The sequence below is a fragment of the Rana temporaria genome, chromosome 9, assembly GCF_905171775.1.
Source record: "Rana temporaria chromosome 9, aRanTem1.1, whole genome shotgun sequence".
NCBI lineage: Eukaryota > Metazoa > Chordata > Amphibia > Anura > Ranidae > Rana > Rana temporaria.
Genome location: NC_053497.1, coordinates 104,966,543 through 104,988,064, shown reverse-complemented (window position 1 = coordinate 104,988,064; position 21,522 = coordinate 104,966,543). Strand labels below are relative to the sequence as shown.

The 21,522-nt window shown below is 43.2% G+C and overlaps 1 protein-coding gene across 2 annotated transcripts in view; it reads right to left on the bottom strand.

Annotated features, from left to right (window-relative positions):
- Positions 1 to 1,068: 1,068 nt before the first annotated feature.
- Positions 1,069 to 21,522, bottom strand: part of C5 (complement C5) — a 138,527-nt gene continuing 118,073 nt past the window's right edge. For both annotated transcript variants that reach the window (XM_040324047.1, XM_040324048.1), the window contains exons 29-41: positions 16,084 to 16,289; positions 15,736 to 15,888; positions 14,985 to 15,047; positions 13,233 to 13,311; positions 11,521 to 11,584; positions 11,162 to 11,261; positions 10,200 to 10,274; positions 10,008 to 10,113; positions 8,962 to 9,048; positions 8,774 to 8,863; positions 7,274 to 7,357; positions 2,993 to 3,131; positions 1,069 to 1,359 (exon numbers count right to left, since the gene is read on the bottom strand). In XM_040324047.1, coding sequence (XP_040179981.1) covers positions 1,224 to 1,359; positions 2,993 to 3,131; positions 7,274 to 7,357; positions 8,774 to 8,863; positions 8,962 to 9,048; positions 10,008 to 10,113; positions 10,200 to 10,274; positions 11,162 to 11,261; positions 11,521 to 11,584; positions 13,233 to 13,311; positions 14,985 to 15,047; positions 15,736 to 15,888; positions 16,084 to 16,289 — 1,382 coding nt within the window. In that variant the 3' untranslated portion in view covers positions 1,069 to 1,223. The remainder of the gene's footprint in view (positions 1,360 to 2,992; positions 3,132 to 7,273; positions 7,358 to 8,773; positions 8,864 to 8,961; positions 9,049 to 10,007; positions 10,114 to 10,199; positions 10,275 to 11,161; positions 11,262 to 11,520; positions 11,585 to 13,232; positions 13,312 to 14,984; positions 15,048 to 15,735; positions 15,889 to 16,083; positions 16,290 to 21,522) is intronic.

Sequence of the window (21,522 nt, the reverse complement as noted above, 5' to 3'; positions counted from 1 at the left end):
ATCCTGACACCATATCAAGCATGGTGTCAGGATGAATAAAGTGCTAACACCAGCCATTAACTCAACAAATCACCAGCTGCCAAATTCCCCATCAACTCCCGAGACTACATTCCACCTCGCACGCCACCACCCAACCGCCAGTTGCCTCCACCCCTCGGTCATTGGAAAAAGTTTGTTCCACGAAACAGGTCCCTCAAGAAGGGGGGGGGGAGTGGTGTCCCTGAATGGCAGTTTGGAAATGTGGTCACCCTAAGCGCATAGGTAACAGGGGGGTGAAAAATCCTCTCTACTGTCACTTGTAAATACAGATGCGCTGCTGTATTTACAAGTGACAGCGCTCTACTCCCGATGGCCGTTTAGAACCCTCTATGCTCTACAAAACACATTGGGGGTTATTTATAAAAGGCAAATTCGCAAACAACTCCCAGTTTACTGAATAAGAATATACCTGGCGAGTAAAAATGCTGTCCCCTCCAGATTTGTAAGGGTTCCTACACCCATGTCCACAGGTTGCAGGGAAGAAAATAGTTTGATTCCCCCATCAGTCAGTGTTGATGGGGGAATAATTGCATCCTAAAAATCAAACATGCTGGTTGTACCCAAGTTGATCAATGAATTGATTTTGGTACAATTAGCCTGCCCATACATGAGACGAATTTCAGCTGGTCTCTGCTAAACCAGCAGAGATTCGAACTGTCAATGGTCAACGTTAGGTACATCCAGCATATCAGATTTTTAGGATGCAAGTATTGCCAGTGACTATAGCCATGAGCAATAATCACTGTGCTCTCTGGCAGGAATGGCTCCCTGTGGCCCTTCCACCAGTAGTAATAATTGCTCCATGGGAGGGATTTCCCCATCAACACTGACCCTTGTTTGCAAGAAAGAAAATCATATCATCTATGGCTGTCATTACTAGGCTTGTGAGCATTTACTCTGTGAGAGTGACTCTAGAGTCTGTGTTTGTTGGTTGTCGGCCAACAATCCCGCCCCCACCCCCCCCCCACACACACATTGTAAAGATGACCCGATCTGTGGGCCCATAACAGAAAGTGGACTGAGACAAGCTTTGGAATCATTTTTTTTTTATTATTTACACTGTCCAATCTGATTTGTTTGCAGATAGAATACAACAGACAAATGGTTTGTATCACACTATAGAAGAACAGAACAGAGAAAGTGAGATATACAATATAGTAACTGGTCAGGATGTGTAGAGAAGGTTACTGACATCCCTCCAGCAAAATACTCTCTGTGACGCCCTCAAGCAAATCCACAAAAGGCTTACATTGTCGGCTGGTACAAGAAGCATCTGGCCACCACTCAATCCAGGAATTGGAATCCAGCGGGTACTCATACCTGCAATATTACAGACAGGAGAATAGGTCCAGTTTAGCAAAGCTTCATATAGCAGAATCAACCCTCTTTCATAGTGCTGGACACACACTTTAGGTCCATAACAATTAACAATTCTGAAATGCTTTTGAAAAATATGCTGTGCAGCTATGACCTTAGAGCAACTCCAAATTGTCATTACCACTAGAAAATGTTAGTGACCACAGCGGGTGTCAGCAGCTGCACCCACCCCACATCAGAATGAAGACCTTGGAATTACAATGGAAAGACTGCAAGGACCAGATTGCTGACCCACCCCACATCAGAATGAGGACCTTGGAAGTACAATGGAAAGACTGCAAGGACCAGATTGCTGACCCACCCCACATCAGAATGAGGATCTTGGAAGTACAATGGAGCGACTGCGAGGACCAGATTGCTGACCCAACCCACATCAGAATGAAGACCTTGGAAGTACAATAAAAAGACTGCAAGGACCAGATTGCTGACCCACCCCACATCAGAATAAAGATCTTGGAAGTACAATGGAGCGACTGCAAGGACCAGATTGCTGACCCACCCCACATCAGAATGAGGACCTTGGAAGTACAATGGAAAGACTGCAAGGACCAGATTGCTGACCCACCCCACATCAGAATGAGGATCTTGGAAGTACAATGGAGCGACTGCGAGGACCAGATTGCTGACCCAACCCACATCAGAATGAAGACCTTGGAAGTACAATGGAAAGACTGCAAGGACCAGATTGCTGACCCACCCCACATCAGAATAAAGATCTTGGAAGTACAATGGAGCGACTGCAAGGACCAGATTGCTGACCCATCCCACATCAGAATGAGGACCTGTGAAGTACAATGGAGAGACTGCAGGGATCAGATTGCTGACCCTCCCCACATCAGAATGAGGACCTTGGAAGTACAATGGAGAGACTGCGAGGACCAGATTGCTGACCCACCCCACATCAGAATGAAGACCTTGGAAGAACAATGGAGAGACTGCAAGGACCAGATTGCTGACCCACCCCACATCAGAATGAGGACCTTGGAAGTACAATGGAGAGACTGCGAGGACCAGATTGCTGACCCACCCCACATCAGAATGAAGACCTTGGAAGAACAATGGAGAGACTGCAGGGATCAGATTGCTGACCCACCCCACATCAGAATGAGGACCTTGGAAGTACAATGGAGAGACTGCAAGGATCAGATTGTCTCTAGGTCCAGTGCTAATATTCTAAGCTTATTATTCCTTAAGGCTGGCTCAGTGCATGTGCCACTTATTCAGGAGGTTGAAACCTGTCTACATGCCTGTTCTACAGTTTGTTAGGTAAGGAGGTGGTTTGATAATGAACATGACAGGGAGATCAAACCACCAGAGAGCCCAGAGGTATAAGAAACCAGCAGGTAAAACCTGTGACTGAAATATCACTAACCCCTTAGTCAAATCAAGGTCATTCATTGTGTGACTTCTCTCTCAAAGAAGGATGCCATGTAGCAGGTGGCGGACAGACAGCACTGATGGGCTGCCATGAACACTAGAGGGAGCTGATAGCCACACGTGAATGCAGAGCAGGCAGTGGGGAGCAGGTCTGCAATTATGCTTCAGGTATTTTGGCAAAAACAAAAGAAACACCTACTTGTACTCTCGCTCTTCCCGGATCTGGATTCCGTCTTTCCCCATGATCAGGTACTGCTGCCCATTCTCTAGATCAAAACTGCTGCATGTTTTCTTCTTGATGAAGCGTATCTGTTTGTTTGCTTTGACCAGTGCAGTGACTGAAGGTGAGAACATAAATGTAAGTGCTCAGCAGCAGGCATGGGATGCCTCAGAAAAACAGATTCTGTGGTGATTGACATGGCTGGAAATGGCATTAGGATAGCAATGCTATAACAAATAATCTGCTGCAATGCAGACAGAGGATGGGCTGAGGTTGAGTGGTATTGTGTGAAACTTTTTTGTGACTAATTGTATCCACCAATACTATCATAAGTCACTTTAGAAGCGTAATACATCAGTCCCCTGATCATATGATGTCTCTATATTATTTCCTTCAATTGTCATTAGGACAGATAGGGGTTTATTTACTAAAGCTAGAGAAGGCAAAATGTGTCACAATTCTGCAGAGAAACCTAACAGCTTGTTTAATTAAGCTTTAGCAATAAAACCTGGAAGCTGATTGGTTTCTCTGCAGAATTGTGACAAATTTTGTCCTCTCCAGCTTAGTAAATAAACCCCATAGTGTCGGTGATCTCAGCTGAGATGGAAAGCAATTACAGTAAAACCTTGAATTGCGAGCATTTGTTTGTTTCCGGAAACATACTTGTAATCCAAACTACTTGTTTATTAAAGCAAATATCCCCATAAGAAATAATGGAAACTCAAATGATTCGTTCCACAACCATGTATTCATAAGTCCTTCAGTTTAAAGTCCATATCAAAAGATTATAGCAATGTGATAAGTTGTGTAACTATAAAATGTCCATCCACAAATGGCAGCCTCCAGAATAGGATTAAAAAGAGAGGAGAGGCGCCTCTAAGTGTAGCAATATGGTTACATTTAATGAAGGTACAGTACAACATTTAGCAACTCGCATGGTTTTTGATTAAAAGAGGCACATCTAATGTATACAGGCGCCCGGGGTAAAGCTGTCCACATAGACAAGCTTGGTACGGAACTGGTTAAAGTGAAAAAACAAAAGTGAGATATTACTTTAAATTTCGTACCTGGGGGGTGTCTATAGTATGCCTGTAAAGTGGCGCATTTTCCTCTTGTTTATAATAGTCCCTGCGCAAAATTAAATTTCTAAAGGAAAAAAAGTAATTTAAAACTGCTTGTGGCTATAATGAATTGTCAGGTCTCGGCAATACAGATAAAAGTCATTTAAAAAACGGATAAAACCCCCGTTGCGTCAAAGGGGGGGCAGGGTGTCACGGTGGGTGTAGCGTCATTCGGCGGGCAACTCCCATAGAGGCGGATCGAGTCACGGCTGCGTTTTTTCTGTATCCCAAGTCAAGAATGGATTACATCGCTGGAATTTTTTTTTCTTTTTTAATAAAGGACTTGTCTAAAGCTGTGTCTTGTGTTTTTTACAATTTTTAAACTTTTTTTTTTTTTTTTGTGAAATGGTAGTGGTACAATGTACACCTTATCAATTCACCAGGGGAGGGGGTCCAGGATCTGGGGATTCCAGATTCCGATAAGCCCCCCCCCCCCCCCGGCAGACCCCCACAACCACCAGGCAAGGGTTGTGGGTATGAGGCCCTTGTCCCCATCAACATGGGGACATGGTGCTTTGGGATGCAGACCCCAAAGCATCCACATGTTCAGGACATGTGGCCTGGTATGGTTCAGTAGGTGGGCGCTCTCTCGTCCCCCCTCTTTTCCTGCGGCCTGCTAGGTTGTGTGCTCGGATAAGGGTCTGGTATGTATTTTTAGGGGGACCCCTACTCCATTTGATTTTTTTTTGCAGGGTTCCCCTTAATATCCATACCAGACCTGAAGGGACTTGTATCTGTATTGTTGGGACCCGACAATTCATTATAGCCGCGAGTAGTTATAAATTACTTTTTTTCCTTTAGAAATGTCATTTTGTGCAGGGACTGTTCTAAACATGGGAACAATGCGCCACTTTACAGGCATACTATAGACACCCCCCAGGTACGAAATTTAAAGAAATATTTCACTTTTATTGTTTCAACTTTAAGCATTATTAAAATCACTGCTCTCTAAAAAATTCATTTTTTTGCATTGATATATGTCCCCTGGGGCAGGACCCAGGTCCCCAAACACTTTTTATGATAATAACTTGCATATTAAAATTAGCACTTTTCACCTTCATGTCCCATAGACTTTAATGGTGTTCGCATGTTCTGCTGTGAACCAAACCGGGGGGTGAAATGTGTGTCAACTAAAGACTGGGTATCAGCCTCCAACCAATTTTTACAGGATCAGGTGGTTAACAAACATTAAAGTATAACTAAAGACAAAACTTTCTTTAGTTTTGGATGGAGTTGAGATTAATTTGAACCCCTGTCAGGTTTTTATTTCAGTCTATGTCCTCATTAGGGAGGTTGTACCCAGAAAAGTAATGGAGGGGAAATCTTCCAATGGGGACACTAGTTCTGGTGACCTAGGGGTCTCCAAGGGGTTCCCTTAGGTTGCAGGGATTTCCTATCATTTCCTGTTTTTCCTGTTTTGGCTATGGGACAGGACGTGAATGTAAATCTCTCAAATGGGGCACAAATGGTAAAAAATACATCACCAGGGGTTATACCCCTCCCTTACTCTATCCAAAATTAAAACAAAGCTTTGCCTATAGTTCTACTTTAATATGGACATTTCAGCATCCATGGTGATAAAAGCCCCCTTGGGCATCCAATTCACAATAGAAGGATATTTTGACCGGCTCTCTATGGAGCCAGTTCACATTTCTCCGCTGTGTGTCTTTTAGTCTGTTTCAGGTCCAAATTCAGCCCAAAATTTGTGCTGAAATTGGACCTGTGAACAAGGACGCACCGGACCCCTGCTGTGAGCCGCACATGAAGATAGTGTGAACCCAGCCTTAATCTCAACTGAAGACAATATTTCCAAACAGAACTAAAGGGTTCTTATTTGGGCTGTAAAAATGTCCCCCATGTGGGTAAATCTTTTTCTATTTAGGAAAATCTGATCACTGCTAGTCATCAGCTTGGAATAAAAACTTTGGGAGAAGAGACTAAAAATGCATTAAAGTGGAACTTTAAGAGTATTGTCTCAAAAATACAGGAGGTGTGTTACTGGCCAGACTAGCAGGTGAAAACAGAGCAAAAAAGACAAAGAAAAGAAAACTGAATCAGCTACCACATCTCATGATTGTTAAGCTGCAACCTAATACATTTTTGGTTTTGGGTTTAAGCCCTGGTTCACACTGGGCTGCGGGAGTGAAGCCGTGCGAGTTCAGCTGTACTAGCACGATTTCACTCCCGCCGGCAGTCCCGATTTCGGCCGCGATTTAAGAGACATCTGTGCAGATGTCAATGTAAATCGCGGCCAGAAATCGCAAAAAGTAGTACAGGAACTACTTTTTGAAATCGGTGCAGCGCCGCAGATGCGGCGTCGCACCGATTAGGACGGTGTTATTGCCGACAATTGCCGGCAAATGCCGCCGATTTGAGATGCGATTTCACATGTGAAATTGCATCTCAAATCGAAGCAAAACGTACCTAGTGTGAACCTGGGCTTAAACTGCTTTAATAATGTGGAATGCATGTTTTTCTAATTATCAAACTGTTAAGGGTAAAATTATGGTTAAAGCTTGTGGGTGGCTATGTTGAGAAGATCTGACCAAACTTAAAGAGGGGGTTCACCCTATAAATTTTTTTTTTTGCCTTTATTTATTTTTTTTGCCCCGTATTAATCCTATAGTGAAGATCCCGACTCCCCGCGGGGAATGGGCGTTCCTATCCAGAGGGAAGATGATTGACGGCCGGCTCTGGCGCGTCACGCTTCTCCGGAAATAGCCGAAATAGGACTTGGCTCTTCACGGCGCCTGCGAATAGTCTGTGCGCAGGCGCCGTATAGCGCCGTGAAGAGCCGAGACCTACTCCGGCTATCTTCGGGGAGCGTGACGTGCCATAGCCGGCCGTCAATCATCTTCCCTCTGGATAGGAACGCCCATTCCCCGCGGGGAGTCGGAATCTTCACTATAGGATTAAACAGTGAGTACGGGGCTAAAAAAATAAATAAAGGCATACTGTAGCTCGCACTACTATGCTTAATTTAATGCTAGAATGTTGGTAATGAGGGTGAACCACCGCTTTAAAGTTGGCTAAAAGTCAGCAGATTTTTTTTTTTTTTCGATTTTCATAAAATGAATGAAACTTTGTTATTGAATAACTCTTTTGCTTTCTGCCCTCATTTAAAGCCCGATGTTCTCACCTTCCTTGAATATATCCAAGATCTTTGCTGTATATTTCACAAAATCTCCATCTTCTTCCAACTGGACAATCTGCACTTTATATACTGTATGAAAAATGAATAAAAAAAATAAAATTCTAATAGAATGAGGATAACCGTTTATGTTCATAATTCTAGTAGGCTTCTGTTTGGGTTCCGGGTTGGCCTTGGCGGATGTTTCATAGTTGGACACGGTAATCCGTACCAACATTAGATAATGAAGGGTGCTTTGGTGCTGGCTATTGGAATTTTACATGGTTTTCTTTAAAGTACTGGCTCCTTAATATCTGCTTGGATTTTTCCATGTGATGTGGATACAGTTCCTTTTGGATTGAGGTTTTCCATCTGCTGACAACAATGCACATTTGACCGCTCTATAATTTGAGGGTCTATTCTGTCCGGTTAGGCCGGGTACACACGAACAAACATGTATGGTGAAAGCGGTCCGTCGGACCGTTTTCACCATACATGTCTGCCAGAGGGCTTCTGTACGATGGTTGTACACACCATCGTACAGAAGTCCGCGCGTAAACAATACGCGGGGCGTGTCCGCGGTGTCGCCGCGTCGATGACGCGGTGTCGCCGCGGCAATGACGCAGCGACGTGGGCGGCCCGCCTTTAAAATGCTTCCACGCATGCATCGAAGTCATTCGACGCATGCGAGGGACGGCGGGCGCCTGGACATGTACGGTAGGTCTGTACTGACGACCGTACATGTCCGAGCGGGCAGGATTCCAGCGGACGGTTTTAAAACACGTCCAGGAATATTTGTCCGCTGGGAAAAGGCCCGGCGGGCAAATGTTTGCTGGAATTCGGCCCGCTCGCGCCCACACACGACCGAACATGTCTGCTGAAACTGGCCCGCGGACCAGTTTCAGCAGACATGTTTGGTCGTGAGTATGGGGCCTAAGGGAAACTGCCTTATAAAAGTGGTGTTGTGTGGTTCAGTCAGTCTTACTGAAGCTTGTGCTAGGATGTTCCTTCTTCTGACCGGCTCTTCATAAGGACATTTTTATGAACTGTTATATATGCTTACTTTTTATCAAGAGCTGCATGTTATCTAGATATATGTTCATAATTCATTGATATGACTTGCAAGAAAGAAAATCTACACCTGACCTGAGATTAATATGTATCAAATTATTTTCTGGAAAATCATGACAGAGTACCTATCATGTACCTATCGGTACCTTAAAATAGTTTATTGCCTTTTTACTTGTTAGACAACCAGACATTGTCTGTAGAGTGTAGACACCCCCAAGTAGGCACCCCAAAACTGCCCTAGTCTGACAACACAACTAGCCTTGTTGAAGTCCTTCAGTCACTCAAAATAGTGAGAAATGTCAGTGGTAAAACAACATTTCTGCCACTGTGTGATATCTTTACTCCCCTACATATCTGATGTGTGTATGTAAAAGCTGCTTTAATTGCTGATGATACAGTGCAATATAGGCATGTATGCCACCCAACAGTTGTTCTCACCATATGTGATATCACCCTTGCATGCCACGTTCTTTCTTTGATCCTCTGTGGTTGTCATGTCCAGTTTGGTTTTCAGTTTGGGACATTCACCTGCAAAGGACAGACAGGAAAAAGATAATGACTTCTAATACAGAATGGCTTATGTGTCTCATTTATTTCTTACAGCTTCTACATAAAGAAAAAATTACCTTCTATACATTTACACGTTTCCCCTGTGCAAACTCTCACCAGATTGTCATCAGCATATGGATTGTAGAAGGCTGTACACGCCTGATCTAATACCACAAGAAAAAGACATGTAGCAGAAATGGGTGGAAATCAGATTATTCAATATGGCAGTTCATGCAGTAAAAGTAATGTGGAACATGTCATAGGGGCGGTAAAACCACATGGTTGAGCTGTTTTTACCACCCCCAACTTCTCCACCTTTAGCTGCAGAGGCACCAGCTGAGGGTGTTCACGTGCTGTGGCTGCAACTGGAGGTATACCGAGGGTGAATGGGGCTGCACTTCAACTACCCTGCAACTGTGTGCATTGCACGGTTGCGGTGTAGTGATCCTGCATTTACGGGCTTAAAAAAGGTGGTAAAGAGGCAACATAGATTGCTTTTCAGAGGAGCAGCAGTCCTTGCTTCTATCAAACAAGCCCTACCTACAAAAGCCATTCTGATGGTACAGGAATGGGGGGGGGTCAGGATTAAAAGTAACATACACACATACAGACACATGCTTACACACGCATAAACACATGCTTACACACATGCTTACACACATACATAAATACACACACACAGACAGACACTCACATGTGCACACGCACACACACACACAAACACACAGACAGACACATGTATACAGCCATTTTAAAATGAATCTAGCTTCTAGCTCAGTACCTTTCCAGATTCCTCATTCAGCCGGGTACTGCACTCTATGGGGAAGCAGAGAGCACAGCACACTCCTCAGTTCACACCTGAGAACCTCTGACGGCACACCAGTGTGCCGCGGCACACTGGTTGAGAAAGGCTGCTATAGATGATCACACTGCATTTGGTGTTGAATCAATAAAATGGTAGTCAGAAAGTAGCATTCAGTAGATCAGTTAATGGTTGGCTCTTTCCAGGAAACATTCTAAAAAAAAGGTCAGGAAGCCCACTTAGTGGACCTCATTTCTGAGTCTCCTGTGTTGCTTTGATGCCTAGAGTCGCTCTATACACATTTCCTTTGACTCCACTTACCTGGTGCTCGGAATTCGTACACTTTAAAGATCCCAGGGCTTATCAAAGATACTTTGAACATCTTCCTGACCAGCAGAGTGGCACAGACATACTCATCGGATCCGATCTGTGTCAGAGAGAGCAGAGAGAACAGTGAAATATATTATGAGGAACATCAAGCTAACTATGGCTTTATCTATAAAGATTACATACCCAATCAAAGTGGAGAACAACTTTTCCATCTTCAAGACTGTAATCCACTACAAACTGGTCCACTCTGTTCACAAGCTACAAACAGACAGAAAATAGCGCACTTTAAGAGTAACTCCACTTTTATTGAGAAAAAAAATCCCCTCTAGTTGATCTATGTACAATGCAAGGATTTTAACAAACTTTGTAGCAGAGACCGGTTTCTGATTTTAAATAAAAAGCTGTATGTTCAACTGTATACTTGAAAAATGAAGCCTGAATGGGAGTGTCTGTGTTCAAGTTAACCAGCTGATGCACTTGCAGTGCTCTAATGAGGAAAGTTACAGTGTCTGCTGCATCCCTGTGGAATAACCCTTAGATCCCTTAGAGAGTACCGTATCTCACCTATTGCAGAGAACGCCTACAATTTGACTTGTATCTGTGCAGACTTCTGGGAAAATCAGCGAGACACACAAGCTGGAAATGACATTTCCGGGAAAGTACACCAGGCCTGCAGGCCATATTGCATTGAATTTTACAGAAAATCGAATTTTTGTATATGTTCTATTATACATTATTGTATATGCTATATATTTTTTTCAATTTGCTATATTTAATCTTTAAATCCTTTCACATTATAAGTACAGTTAAGGGATAAGCTGCAGAAGTCACGAGTAACCAATAAAATTTCAGATTGCTTTTCTACGGATTAGCTCTTTTCTAATACAAAAGTACGATTTTAAAATGTAATTGCTTTGTAAATAACTAAATTCAGACCATTTTTTTCCTCTTTTCCTTGTAATGTGAGACCAGCTAATATAAAATCCCTCATAAATGATGTACCTCTACTCTGCCCCCTCCGTACATGGCAAATTGTTAATTTCCTACTTCTTAGAACTTCCTACTTATGCTAATAGATTATGAGCAGTTTTGAATGTTTTATTGTATATTATTTTTAATTCTAATTTCTGTCTGAAAATAATCACCTCATTTAAGCTTTTCTCATCAGCTAAGAGGCCAGTAACCAGCGTAATCTCCATGACCGCCTGACCTGATTCCGGATTTTCATTTTTATTTGGCTTATACCTAAAAACACAATTACATAAAACTTCAACAAGCTGAACAAAATGTGCACAAAAATGTGTGTGTGTGTGTGTTTAAATCATTTTATGTCTGTGTGTCTGCTCTGTTCACCCATCCATATATCCATGACACCGATGTTTAAAATAAATGATAGATTTTTACTGTATTCAGTGTCCTTGTGATGTAATCGCACCTTAAAAGTCACAAATATTTTTCTGCTTTCTTGTAATATTTTAATGTGTTACTAGTTATAAAAGCTTACTTTGCACAGGCTTCCAGGAGCAGTGCCTGTGAGGTATCATCACTGAAAATCGACTGGTCTTCTGCTAAACATGGGGGAAGAAGAAAAGGGAAACATTAGTGCATGCAGTATTGACTGAGCAATTGTGGCATGCTGGACACCCAGGCCTGTGATGAGAGAGATGGTTCAGGTGGCTGCTTTTAGGTGGTCTTAGCTATTTTGGAGAAACCCTGCATTGTTATCAATGAATACAAGGCTTCCATTGATTGGTGCCCTTTGAGGCCCTGTATTCATTGATAAAAAAACATGGCTTTTTCTGAATGGCAGGTCCCATCCACCACCGCCGCCATGTCCCCTCGACTCGATTTCCTTTTATCGCCACTCCGGCGCTAAGATTGGCCGGAGCGGCGATGACGTCAGGCGTCAGCAGGTCCCCGCGCATGTGCGAAAACACGGCATTAACCCAGTTAATGCCATTCACAAAACGGCACCGCTCAGTGCGCATGTGCCGTAGACAGCGGTGCCCATTTTTGTGTGAATATCTCCTTAACCGTGTGGGTTAAGGAGATATTTCTTGCACCTACAGGTAAGCCTTAATCTAGGCTTACCTTTAGGTTCAAGTTACAAGAGTGGGTTTACAATCACTTTAATGCATTCTATGCATTAAAGTGAAAAACGTTCTGTGCTGCAGCTCCCCCCCCCCCTTTTCTTACCTGAGCCTGATCCGATCCAGCAATGTGCATGAGTTTAGCCGCTGTCGCTTTCCTAATTGGACAGATTGATAGCAGCAGGAACCATTGGCCAATCAAAATCTGTGACACCGGAGCTGGGGGCAGGGCCGAGTCCCGCTGTCTGTGTCAATGGACACAGCAGCGGGACTCAGGAGCGAGCCCGCATGGGTGCTCCCATGGAAAGCTGCTTTCCGTGGGGACAACCTATGAAGGGAAGGGGCCTGCAGCACCGGCAGGGGACCCCAGAAGAAGAGGATCAGGGCTGATCTGTGCAAAACAATTACACAGAGCAGGTAAGTATAGGCATGTTTGTTTGTTTTTGTTTTTTTAAATTAACGTTTACAAGCACTTTAAGCTGGGTACACACTTTATCTTTTTTCATTCAACCCTTGGGCTGAATGAAAAAAAATGTACAAATCGCTATACTGACACATGTGAGTATGTTAGTGAGGCGATCTCTCCCGCTGAACTATTGTGTTCTGACCCTGCCAGAACACACTGATCGGCACTCACAGCCAATGGCTCTGCAAGAGCTTATCGGATGCTAGTTTTCCAGCATGCTCGTTTCACAGAAGCCAGTGGTGAGACCAGCATCTGTAGGGCAGGAAGCTCTATACATGTCCCGAAAATCAGCCAGTTCCTGCTGAATTAACCATTTTCACATGATTTTTGGCCCATGTGTACCCAGCCGAAGACCGACTCATACCTGGCAGCAGAGAGAAATTTAATCCAAAGAACCAAAACAAACAGATCTTGTGACTGATTAGAAATACATTTTTAGACAAGTCTGCTGAGTGGATAATTCCATACAATTAGATATATGCATCATTTGTGCTAGGAGGTAATGCACCTCCCGAATATAATAATGGTGCCACGCCAATATCTTGTATGCAGTCTCCTGTTATATCTTCCAAAATAACAGTAGACCCCATTAAAGGTACTGTTTTAATATCTGGAGCAGCTCTGAATGTATGCAGGATGAAGATTTCACATAAAACATACACGGGAGTTTCTTCTGAATCTTCAAGTCAAAACGGCAGTTTTCCTGAGGGGGGCTGATGATGTTATAGACAGTTTTTACCTGAAAGACGCAAATATTGGCTGTTTTAGTGACACGGTTGCACTCAAAATATGATTGTTATTTCATACAGTACATACTATACATAAGACACGTAGCCTGGCAAACATAGACAGCTCTCTTTACAGACTTCTACTGTATTTCCATTTTAAGTGGGTGCTGGCAATTTAGTTTAAAAACTGCTGTTTAATATTAATTTTAGGGCTGAGGGCTTTGCACCATCCAAGAAGAGGAGATGGCTGTCTGCCTCTGAAGGAATGTGCAAGCTACAAGGTAGGATGGAGTGGTGACTACAGGCTAATCTTCTGGGAGTTGTATGCAGGGCCGATCCTCCCTATAGGCTCACTATGCAAGCCGCTTAGGGCCCCGCAAAGCTGCAAAGGGCCCCCCAAATTACTAGAGGCCCCGTCTGGTGAGAAGTCATTTTCGCCCCCTCACCCCGCTTCTAAACTCGCTGGCTGAGTCATTTCCGACAGCAGAACACCCCCTCACCCCGCTTCTCAACTTTCTTTAATGTGACATGTCACTATCGTCAGCGCCCCCCGCTTCTCATTTTTAATGTGCCATGTCATTTTGCTTAGGGCCCCAGGGAGGTCAGGATCGGCACTGGTTGTATGTAAAGCAGTAATCGAACCAAGGCTGGCCAATCCACCAGCTCCTCAACCTCTGCCAGTAATGAAATTCCAGTGTCTGGGTGGAACATTCCTTTAAATGAAGACTGTTTGGTCCTTGTAACAGATGCCAGATTATGCCAGCACTCCAATATCTGCTGCTTTTTCTTGAGTATCTATTAGGAGTATGAATGACACCAGCAGGAATTTATAGCCCCGATTTGCTCTTGGTGTCTCCTGTAAGACTAGGAAGTGAGAGGAGCAGTGTTGCAGATGGGACAGTGCTGGAACGGTGAGAAAAGTCAGGTTGTGTTTAGGGATGGGGAAGTAGTACAGGTAGTGGGAACTTTTTTTTAACCTTAATGCAGGGAATGTATTAGGCCTCTTTCACACGAGGCGGACTCCGTCGCTACGGGGTCCACCAGCTCCCGCAGATCTCCGCTGAGCCGGCGGATGACAAGTCCCTCTGTGCTCACTGAGTGGGGAGGGGCTTGTGCATCGCCGCTGTCCCCTTTGGAGAGATCTGATGAAAACATACAGCATGTCAATTTTCATCAGATCTCATCTGATCCGACATGGACGGATGTGGACGTATTGCCATACGTCTGATTTTGGTGGATCGGATCGGGTTGGATGTCAGGGGACATGTCTCCACTGACATCCGACGCTCCATAGGCATGCATGGAGCGGCCGTTCAGGTCCGCCGACAAAACTGACAGGCGGACCTGAACGATCCGACTGCAAGAAAGGGGCATTAAGGTAAAAAACATTTTGACTTTAGAACCACTTAGAATCCATGTAAAATTGAGTCAATCACAAAGCAGTGCAGCCTCTGCCTCATGCTGTATACTTATCACAGTGCAGTGATTCAGTGGGCAGGATAACCATCGTTTCCCCAGAAGTATTATAGTGTATGAGTCAGAGGCTGCTTTCACCGCAGCCTAATCACACAGATGTTTTGCTTTCCTTTAAATAATAAGCATGACGCAGAACAAATTGCATGTAAACAATCAAACAGCTGAGAATGCAGCTCTGTCTGCCCTTGCTTATGCATTATGTACATACGTTTCCTGTAGCAATACCATAGGCACTTCTCGTACTGATGAGCAGATCTTCTAAAATGGGGACCTGTGGGGAAGATAAGAACATCCGTTTTATTGAGGACATGATCCACTATCAGAGAGGAAAAACTCACATAATTATCTTATGGGAAAATAAAGCTGCCGAACCATTATGACCATTAGATTTGCCTCCCTTCCTATTAGGCCTTGTACACACGACCGAACATGTCCGCTGAAACTGGTCCGTCGGACCAGTTTCCGTGGACATGTTCGGTCGTGTGTAGGGCCTAGCGGACAGTTTCCCGGCCTAGCGGACAGGTTTCCAGCGGACAAAAGTTTCTTAGCATGCTAAGAAACTTGTCCGCTGGAAGCCTGTCCGTCAGACATGTCCGATGATCAGTACGACTCATCGGACATGTCCGCTGGCCCAAAATCCCATGCATGCGTCGAAGTGATTCAACGCATGCGTGGAAGCATTGAACTTCCCGGTGCGCGCACGTCACGTCACCGCCACGTCACCGCGTATTCTGTCCGCGGGGAATTTGGTCTGATGGTGTGTACACACATCAGACCAAATGATCCCAGCGGACATGTCTGATGAAAACGGTCCGCGGACCGTTTTCTTCGGACATGTTTGGTCGACTGTACGAGGCCTAACGCCTTTTTAACTAATCTTGGTGCTGTGTTGTCACATGACTTTCCCGCAGGAGGATGAAGCTTGACCACTGGCTTGCAGGACCCATTCAGTATTTTACCTCAACAGGTTTTGTGAAAGGATTCCTTTCAGTCAACTGGTAGTTCTTGAATAGCCCGGCTCTTCTGTAGGAGATCGTCACATCCATGTTTAAGTTGAGCTTCTTCTCCAAGATGGCGACCTCTGTCAGCGCTTCCAGGGCTATGACAGTGTCCTGGGAAAGAAAGGCATAACATAAATTAATTGTACTCATGCTGTGTATGAAAGGCTTAATTTTTATGTGACTACATGATCATTCTTCTCTCCTTACGCTGCCTTGAATATGTCAAGTGATAACATCAGGTGATGGCAGCCCTATCCCTATTAAAAATGATCAAGCAACTATTTGGTGATCTGATTGCATCCATACCTGTGTTCCAAAGAATCCTCCACCATACCGCTGCTGCTCCTTCAGCCATCGCACAACTGGTTTGGCATATTCATAATCACCGGATTTCAGTACAGCTAGCAGAGTATAAGCCGTTGTCTCCACCATCACTGCGGTTTCTGTACTAGGTGTGACTGAGTCAAATTTCTTCAGTGTATCTTTCCAATATCGATAAACCGGTGGAAAACCTACAAACATTAGATCATTGATTGCAGATTGTAACTAATTCTGAGACGTTAAGTGTGCCATGACCTACCACTTTACACTCAGAGCTGAGAAAATGTTAAATAGTCTCTAATATAAAGGAAAACTCAGTTCATGTAGAATAAGTTATCAATAGCTCTCAGGGATACGTACAAAGAATAGTTCTAGTTAATTAGAAAAAAAAATATCAAATAAAGTATAAGTGGGGAGAGTTTCTACTACACAGCAGCCCAAGGAGCCACAGTGGTGCAAGATCTGCACAACAAGTTGTAACAGGGCGCCATCTGTTGGTGACTGCTATTTAACAAGTATTTTTGCTTTTAAAGAATTTATAAATAAACATTTCTTTAAAGCTTATGAATAAACATGTATGTGTATATTTTATAGAAAGATCTGCAGGTACTTTTTGCTGCAGTGCAATCAGCACCTTTGCTTAACAGCTTCTCTGAGAAATACCATTACAGAATAAATCAGCTGTACTTCCTTTTCAGTGTAATAGCACAGCCCTATCCATAGACTTACAGAATCACTGCACACTGCTACTATGTGAAAGTAGAGACTGTATAGATTATAAACAAATATTGCTAATTATAAACTTACAAGTGTTTATAAAACATTGACATATTTCTTACATGGAAATGTACTACATTTTATATATATATATATATATATATATATATATATATATATATATATATATATATATATATATATATACACAAACACATATATATACACACACACACACATACATATACAGTTACACACTATATTACCAAATGTATTGGGACACCTGCCGTTACACGCATATGAACTTTAATGGCATCCCACTCATAGTCTGTAGGGTTCAATATTGAGTTGCTATAACAGCGTCAACTCTCCTGGGAAGGCTGTCCACAAGGTTTAGGAGTGTCTGTGGGAATGTTTGACCATTCTTCCAGAAGCCCACTTGTGATGTCAGGCACTGATGTGGATGAGAAGGCCTGGCTCGCAGTCTCTGCTCTAATTCATCCCAAAGGTGTTCTATCAGGTTGAGGTCATGACTCTGTGCAGGTCAGTCAAGTTCCTCCCCCCCAAACTCGCTCATCCATGTCTTTATGGACCTTGCTTTGTGCAATGGTCCAGATCATTTGGTGGAGGGGAGATTAAGGTGCGGGGTTGTTTTTCAGGGGTTGAACTTGGCCCCTTGGTTCCAGTGAAGGGAACCCTTATGCCATGTACACACGATCGGTCCATCCGATGAGAAAGGCTCGATGGACTGTTTTCATCGGTTAACCGATGAAGCTGACTGATGGTCCGTCGCGCCTACACACCATCAGTTAAAAAAACGATCGTGTCAGAACGCGGTGATGTAAAACACAACGACGTGCTGAAAAAAAGGTAGTTCAATGCTTCCAAGCATGCGTCGACTTGATTCTGAGCATGCGTAAATTTAAAACAAGATTGCTTTTTTTTAACCTATCGATAAATAACCGATGGGGCCCACACACGATCGGTTTGTGACCGATGAAAATGGTCCATCAGACCGTTCTCATCGGTTTAACCGATCGTGTGTACGAGGCCTTAAAGGGATTGTAAAGACAAAAATATTTTCCTCTTAAATTAAAGTCTGACAGTAGCTGATAAAGTAAAAAGTAATGTTTTGCATTATAACTAGTTTGATATCTGTTGAAATCGAGCTCTTTTATTCACCTCCAGCACTCCTGAATCATTATTCTCACTGACTTCCTGGTTTGCGATGCACATTCATTCTTGCTATATCACGGCCCAATGGAAATTACAGTTCCCATTAGGCTTAGCCTCCATGCCTGTGAGGGATAAGAGAGCATCTTCACGCAGGGCTGTAGTGATAGGGAGGGGGTGAGCACATTCTGCTTTCCACCATGCAAAACCCCTCAGATGCTGGTGGAAAGCAAGAAGAGGAGAGACAGGAAATGGCATTTTCAAACCTGGATTACTGTAATTTGGAGGTCAAAAGGAAAAATGAGGTAAGTGATATTTAAATGCTCTAGCTTACAGCAATCAACTGATCTAATAAAAAACGAACCTTTAGTGTTCCTTTAAGGCATCAGCCTACCAAGACATTTTGGACAACTTCATGCTCTTAACTTTGTGGAAACAGTTTGGGGATGGCCCCTTCCTGTTCCAGCAGGACTGCACACCAGTGCACAAATTAACCATTTAAGACCCGGACCATTATGCAGGTTAAGGACCTTGCCCCTTTTTGCAATTTGGCACTGCGTCACTTTAACTGACAATTGCGCGGTCGTGTGACGTGGATCCCAAACAAAATTGGCGTCCTTTTTTTCCCACAAATGGAGCTTTCTTTTGGTGGTATTTGATTACCTATTGCGTATTGCGTATTTTTTGCGCTATAAACAAAAATAGAGCGACAATTTTGAAAAAAAATGCAATATTTTTTACTTTTTGCTGTAATAAATATCCCCCAAAAATATATAAAAAAAAAGTTTTTTTTTTCAGTTTAGGCTGATACGTATTCTTCTACCTATTTTTGGTAAAAAAAATCCCAATAAGCGTTTATTGATTGGTTTGCGCAAAATTTATAGCGTTTACAAAATAGGGGATAGTTTTATTGCATTTTTATTAATATATTTTTTTACACTAATGGCGGCGATCAGCGATTTTTTTCATGACTGCGACATTATGGCGGACACATCGGACAATTTTGACACATTTTTGGGACCATTGTCATTTTCACAGCAAAAAGTGCTATAAAAATGCACTGGTTACTGTGAAAATGACAATTGCAGTTTAGGAGTTAACCACTAGGGGGCACTGTAGGGGTTAAGTGTGACCTCATATGTGTTTCTAACTGTAGGGGGGCGGGGCTGGACGTGTGACGTCAGTGAACGTCTTTCCCTATATCAGGGAACAGGCGATGGCTGCAACTGCCACAATGAAGGTGTGTTTACACACACTTCTCCCAGTTCTTCAGCTCTGGTGACCGTTCGCAGGAAACCGGCGCCGATCGGGTCCGCGGGTGCAGTCACGGAGCTTCGGACCGGGTCGCGAGCATGCCATTCTGCCGACGTATATCGTCGGTAGGGGTCCTTAAGTTGTTAAGGTCCATAAAGACATGGATGAGAAAATTTGCGGTGGAGGAACTTGACTGACCTGCACAGGATAAATGACTGCAATAATTTCTCACACACTGGCACCACTGTAAAGTCCGTGATCGTCTCATTCAGCAAAGGACCCAAGAAGAGAGACTGGCTATAGCGTAATATTGTCTAACTTTTTATTTATAGAAAGAAGTATTGCTTTTACATTTTATGGCCCAGATTCTCAAAGGCGTTACGACGGCGCAACACCATTTGCGCCGTCGTAACTCCTCATCTGGCCCCGGGTATCTATGCGACTGATTCTTAGAATCAGTTACGCATAGATACCCATTAGATCTGACAGGCGTAAGGCTCTTACGCTGTCAGATCTTAAAAGCAATTTTTTTCCCCGCCGCTAGGTGTTGCATCGTCGTTTTCCCCGTCGTCTATGCAAATGAGGTAAGTACGCGAGATTCCCGAACATAAGCATGGTCGACACTGAGAATTTACGTAGTTTCCGTAGCGTACGCGACGCGTAAGGTTGCCCCTGATATTATGAGGGGCAACCAATGTTAAGTATGGCCGTCGTTCCGGCATCGAATTTAAAAAAAATTACGTTGTTTGCGTAAGACGTCCGTGAATGGCGCTGGACGCCATTTACGTAAACGTCTAAGCAAATGACGTCGGAGCGACGTCATTTAGCGTAATGCACGTCGGGTAATTGACCTGACGGAGCATGCGCAGTACGCTCGGCGCGGGAGCGCGCCTAATTTAAATGGTGCCCGCCCCATTTGAATTGGGCGGGCTTGCGCCGAGCGATTTAACGATACACCGCCGCAAGTTTACAGGTAAGTGTTCTAAAAATCATGATGTAAACCTGTAAACCTGCGTCGGTGTAACGTAAATCACATACGTTACGCTGCCCAGGAGCAACGTAAATGTATGAGAATCTGGCCCTATATGTTTAAAATTGCGTGTAAAAACAGAGCCGGCTGGCTCGCAACAAACTCCCGTCTTTCTAGAAAGACAGTGTGGTCACATCAACACATACCCTCCTCCAGACCCGTTTCGTCATATATGACGTTGTCAATGGGGAACAGGCAGCGTATTGACTCACCACCTTATAAGCAAAGCCACACCTTGTTCTAAATCTTAGGTGCGAGACTAAAGGCGCCATGTTGGATATGGGCAGCCCTTCCCTACCAAATAGAAAAAGGTATCCCAGATGCAATTTATGAATATAGGCAACAAAATTTGTAAATAATTTATAATTTAATTAAAGGCAACGGTGTCATCTATCCACCAGAAACCTCACCTTTGAATCAAAGTTACAGAGGAAAAAAAAAAACATTTACATTAACCCATTCATGGAGTTTAACAAGTGAATTTAACAAGTGAATATATCCCTTCCTATTAGTTAGGGGGGGGGGGACTATAATTCCCCATATAGATCAAACTTAGTATCCCTAAAAAATACATAATCAATTGTAATTGAATAAATGTTAATAATTCTAAATACACTCTACATACCCCTGGTGTAATTTAAATATCCCACCACATGTCCAAAAAATATTTATAAACAACTATATTCTAAGCAATGCGAAATAAATAATTAATTGGTTAATTAATTAGTACTAGAACCAGTAACCCTAATGGCTATTCATAATCAAATTTTATAAATAACACACTAAAATTAATATATTATAACTCAATAAATAAAATAAAAGAAATTAAAATAAAAGAAATTATAAAAGGTCTCTTATCTATATTTGTTGTGTATGTCACATTAAGCTGCTGCTTTTTTTGATGATTTTTTGTTGACACACTAGCGCGGTTTTAACCCCTTCTATTTGTTCACCACAAGTACTGTAATTTCAACTCTGATAAAGTCAAGGAAGACCCCTACTAATAACATCTACTCAAGGATCTGGGATAGGTTTTGTCGCTATTGCGGCAAGAAGGAAATTTACTCCTACTTTTCCTTCTGTTGCACATTTGCTGGATTTTCTAAAAACTCCTCTAGACTTGATTCTGAGCTCCCAGAAAGTGCAGGTGGCAGTCATCTCTCAGCAGTAACTAAAGTTAAGTGGGTGGAGGATTCGCTATTAATCCAATTCCTCAGAGATGTGCTTTAAATTTGTCCCTCCAGAAAGAG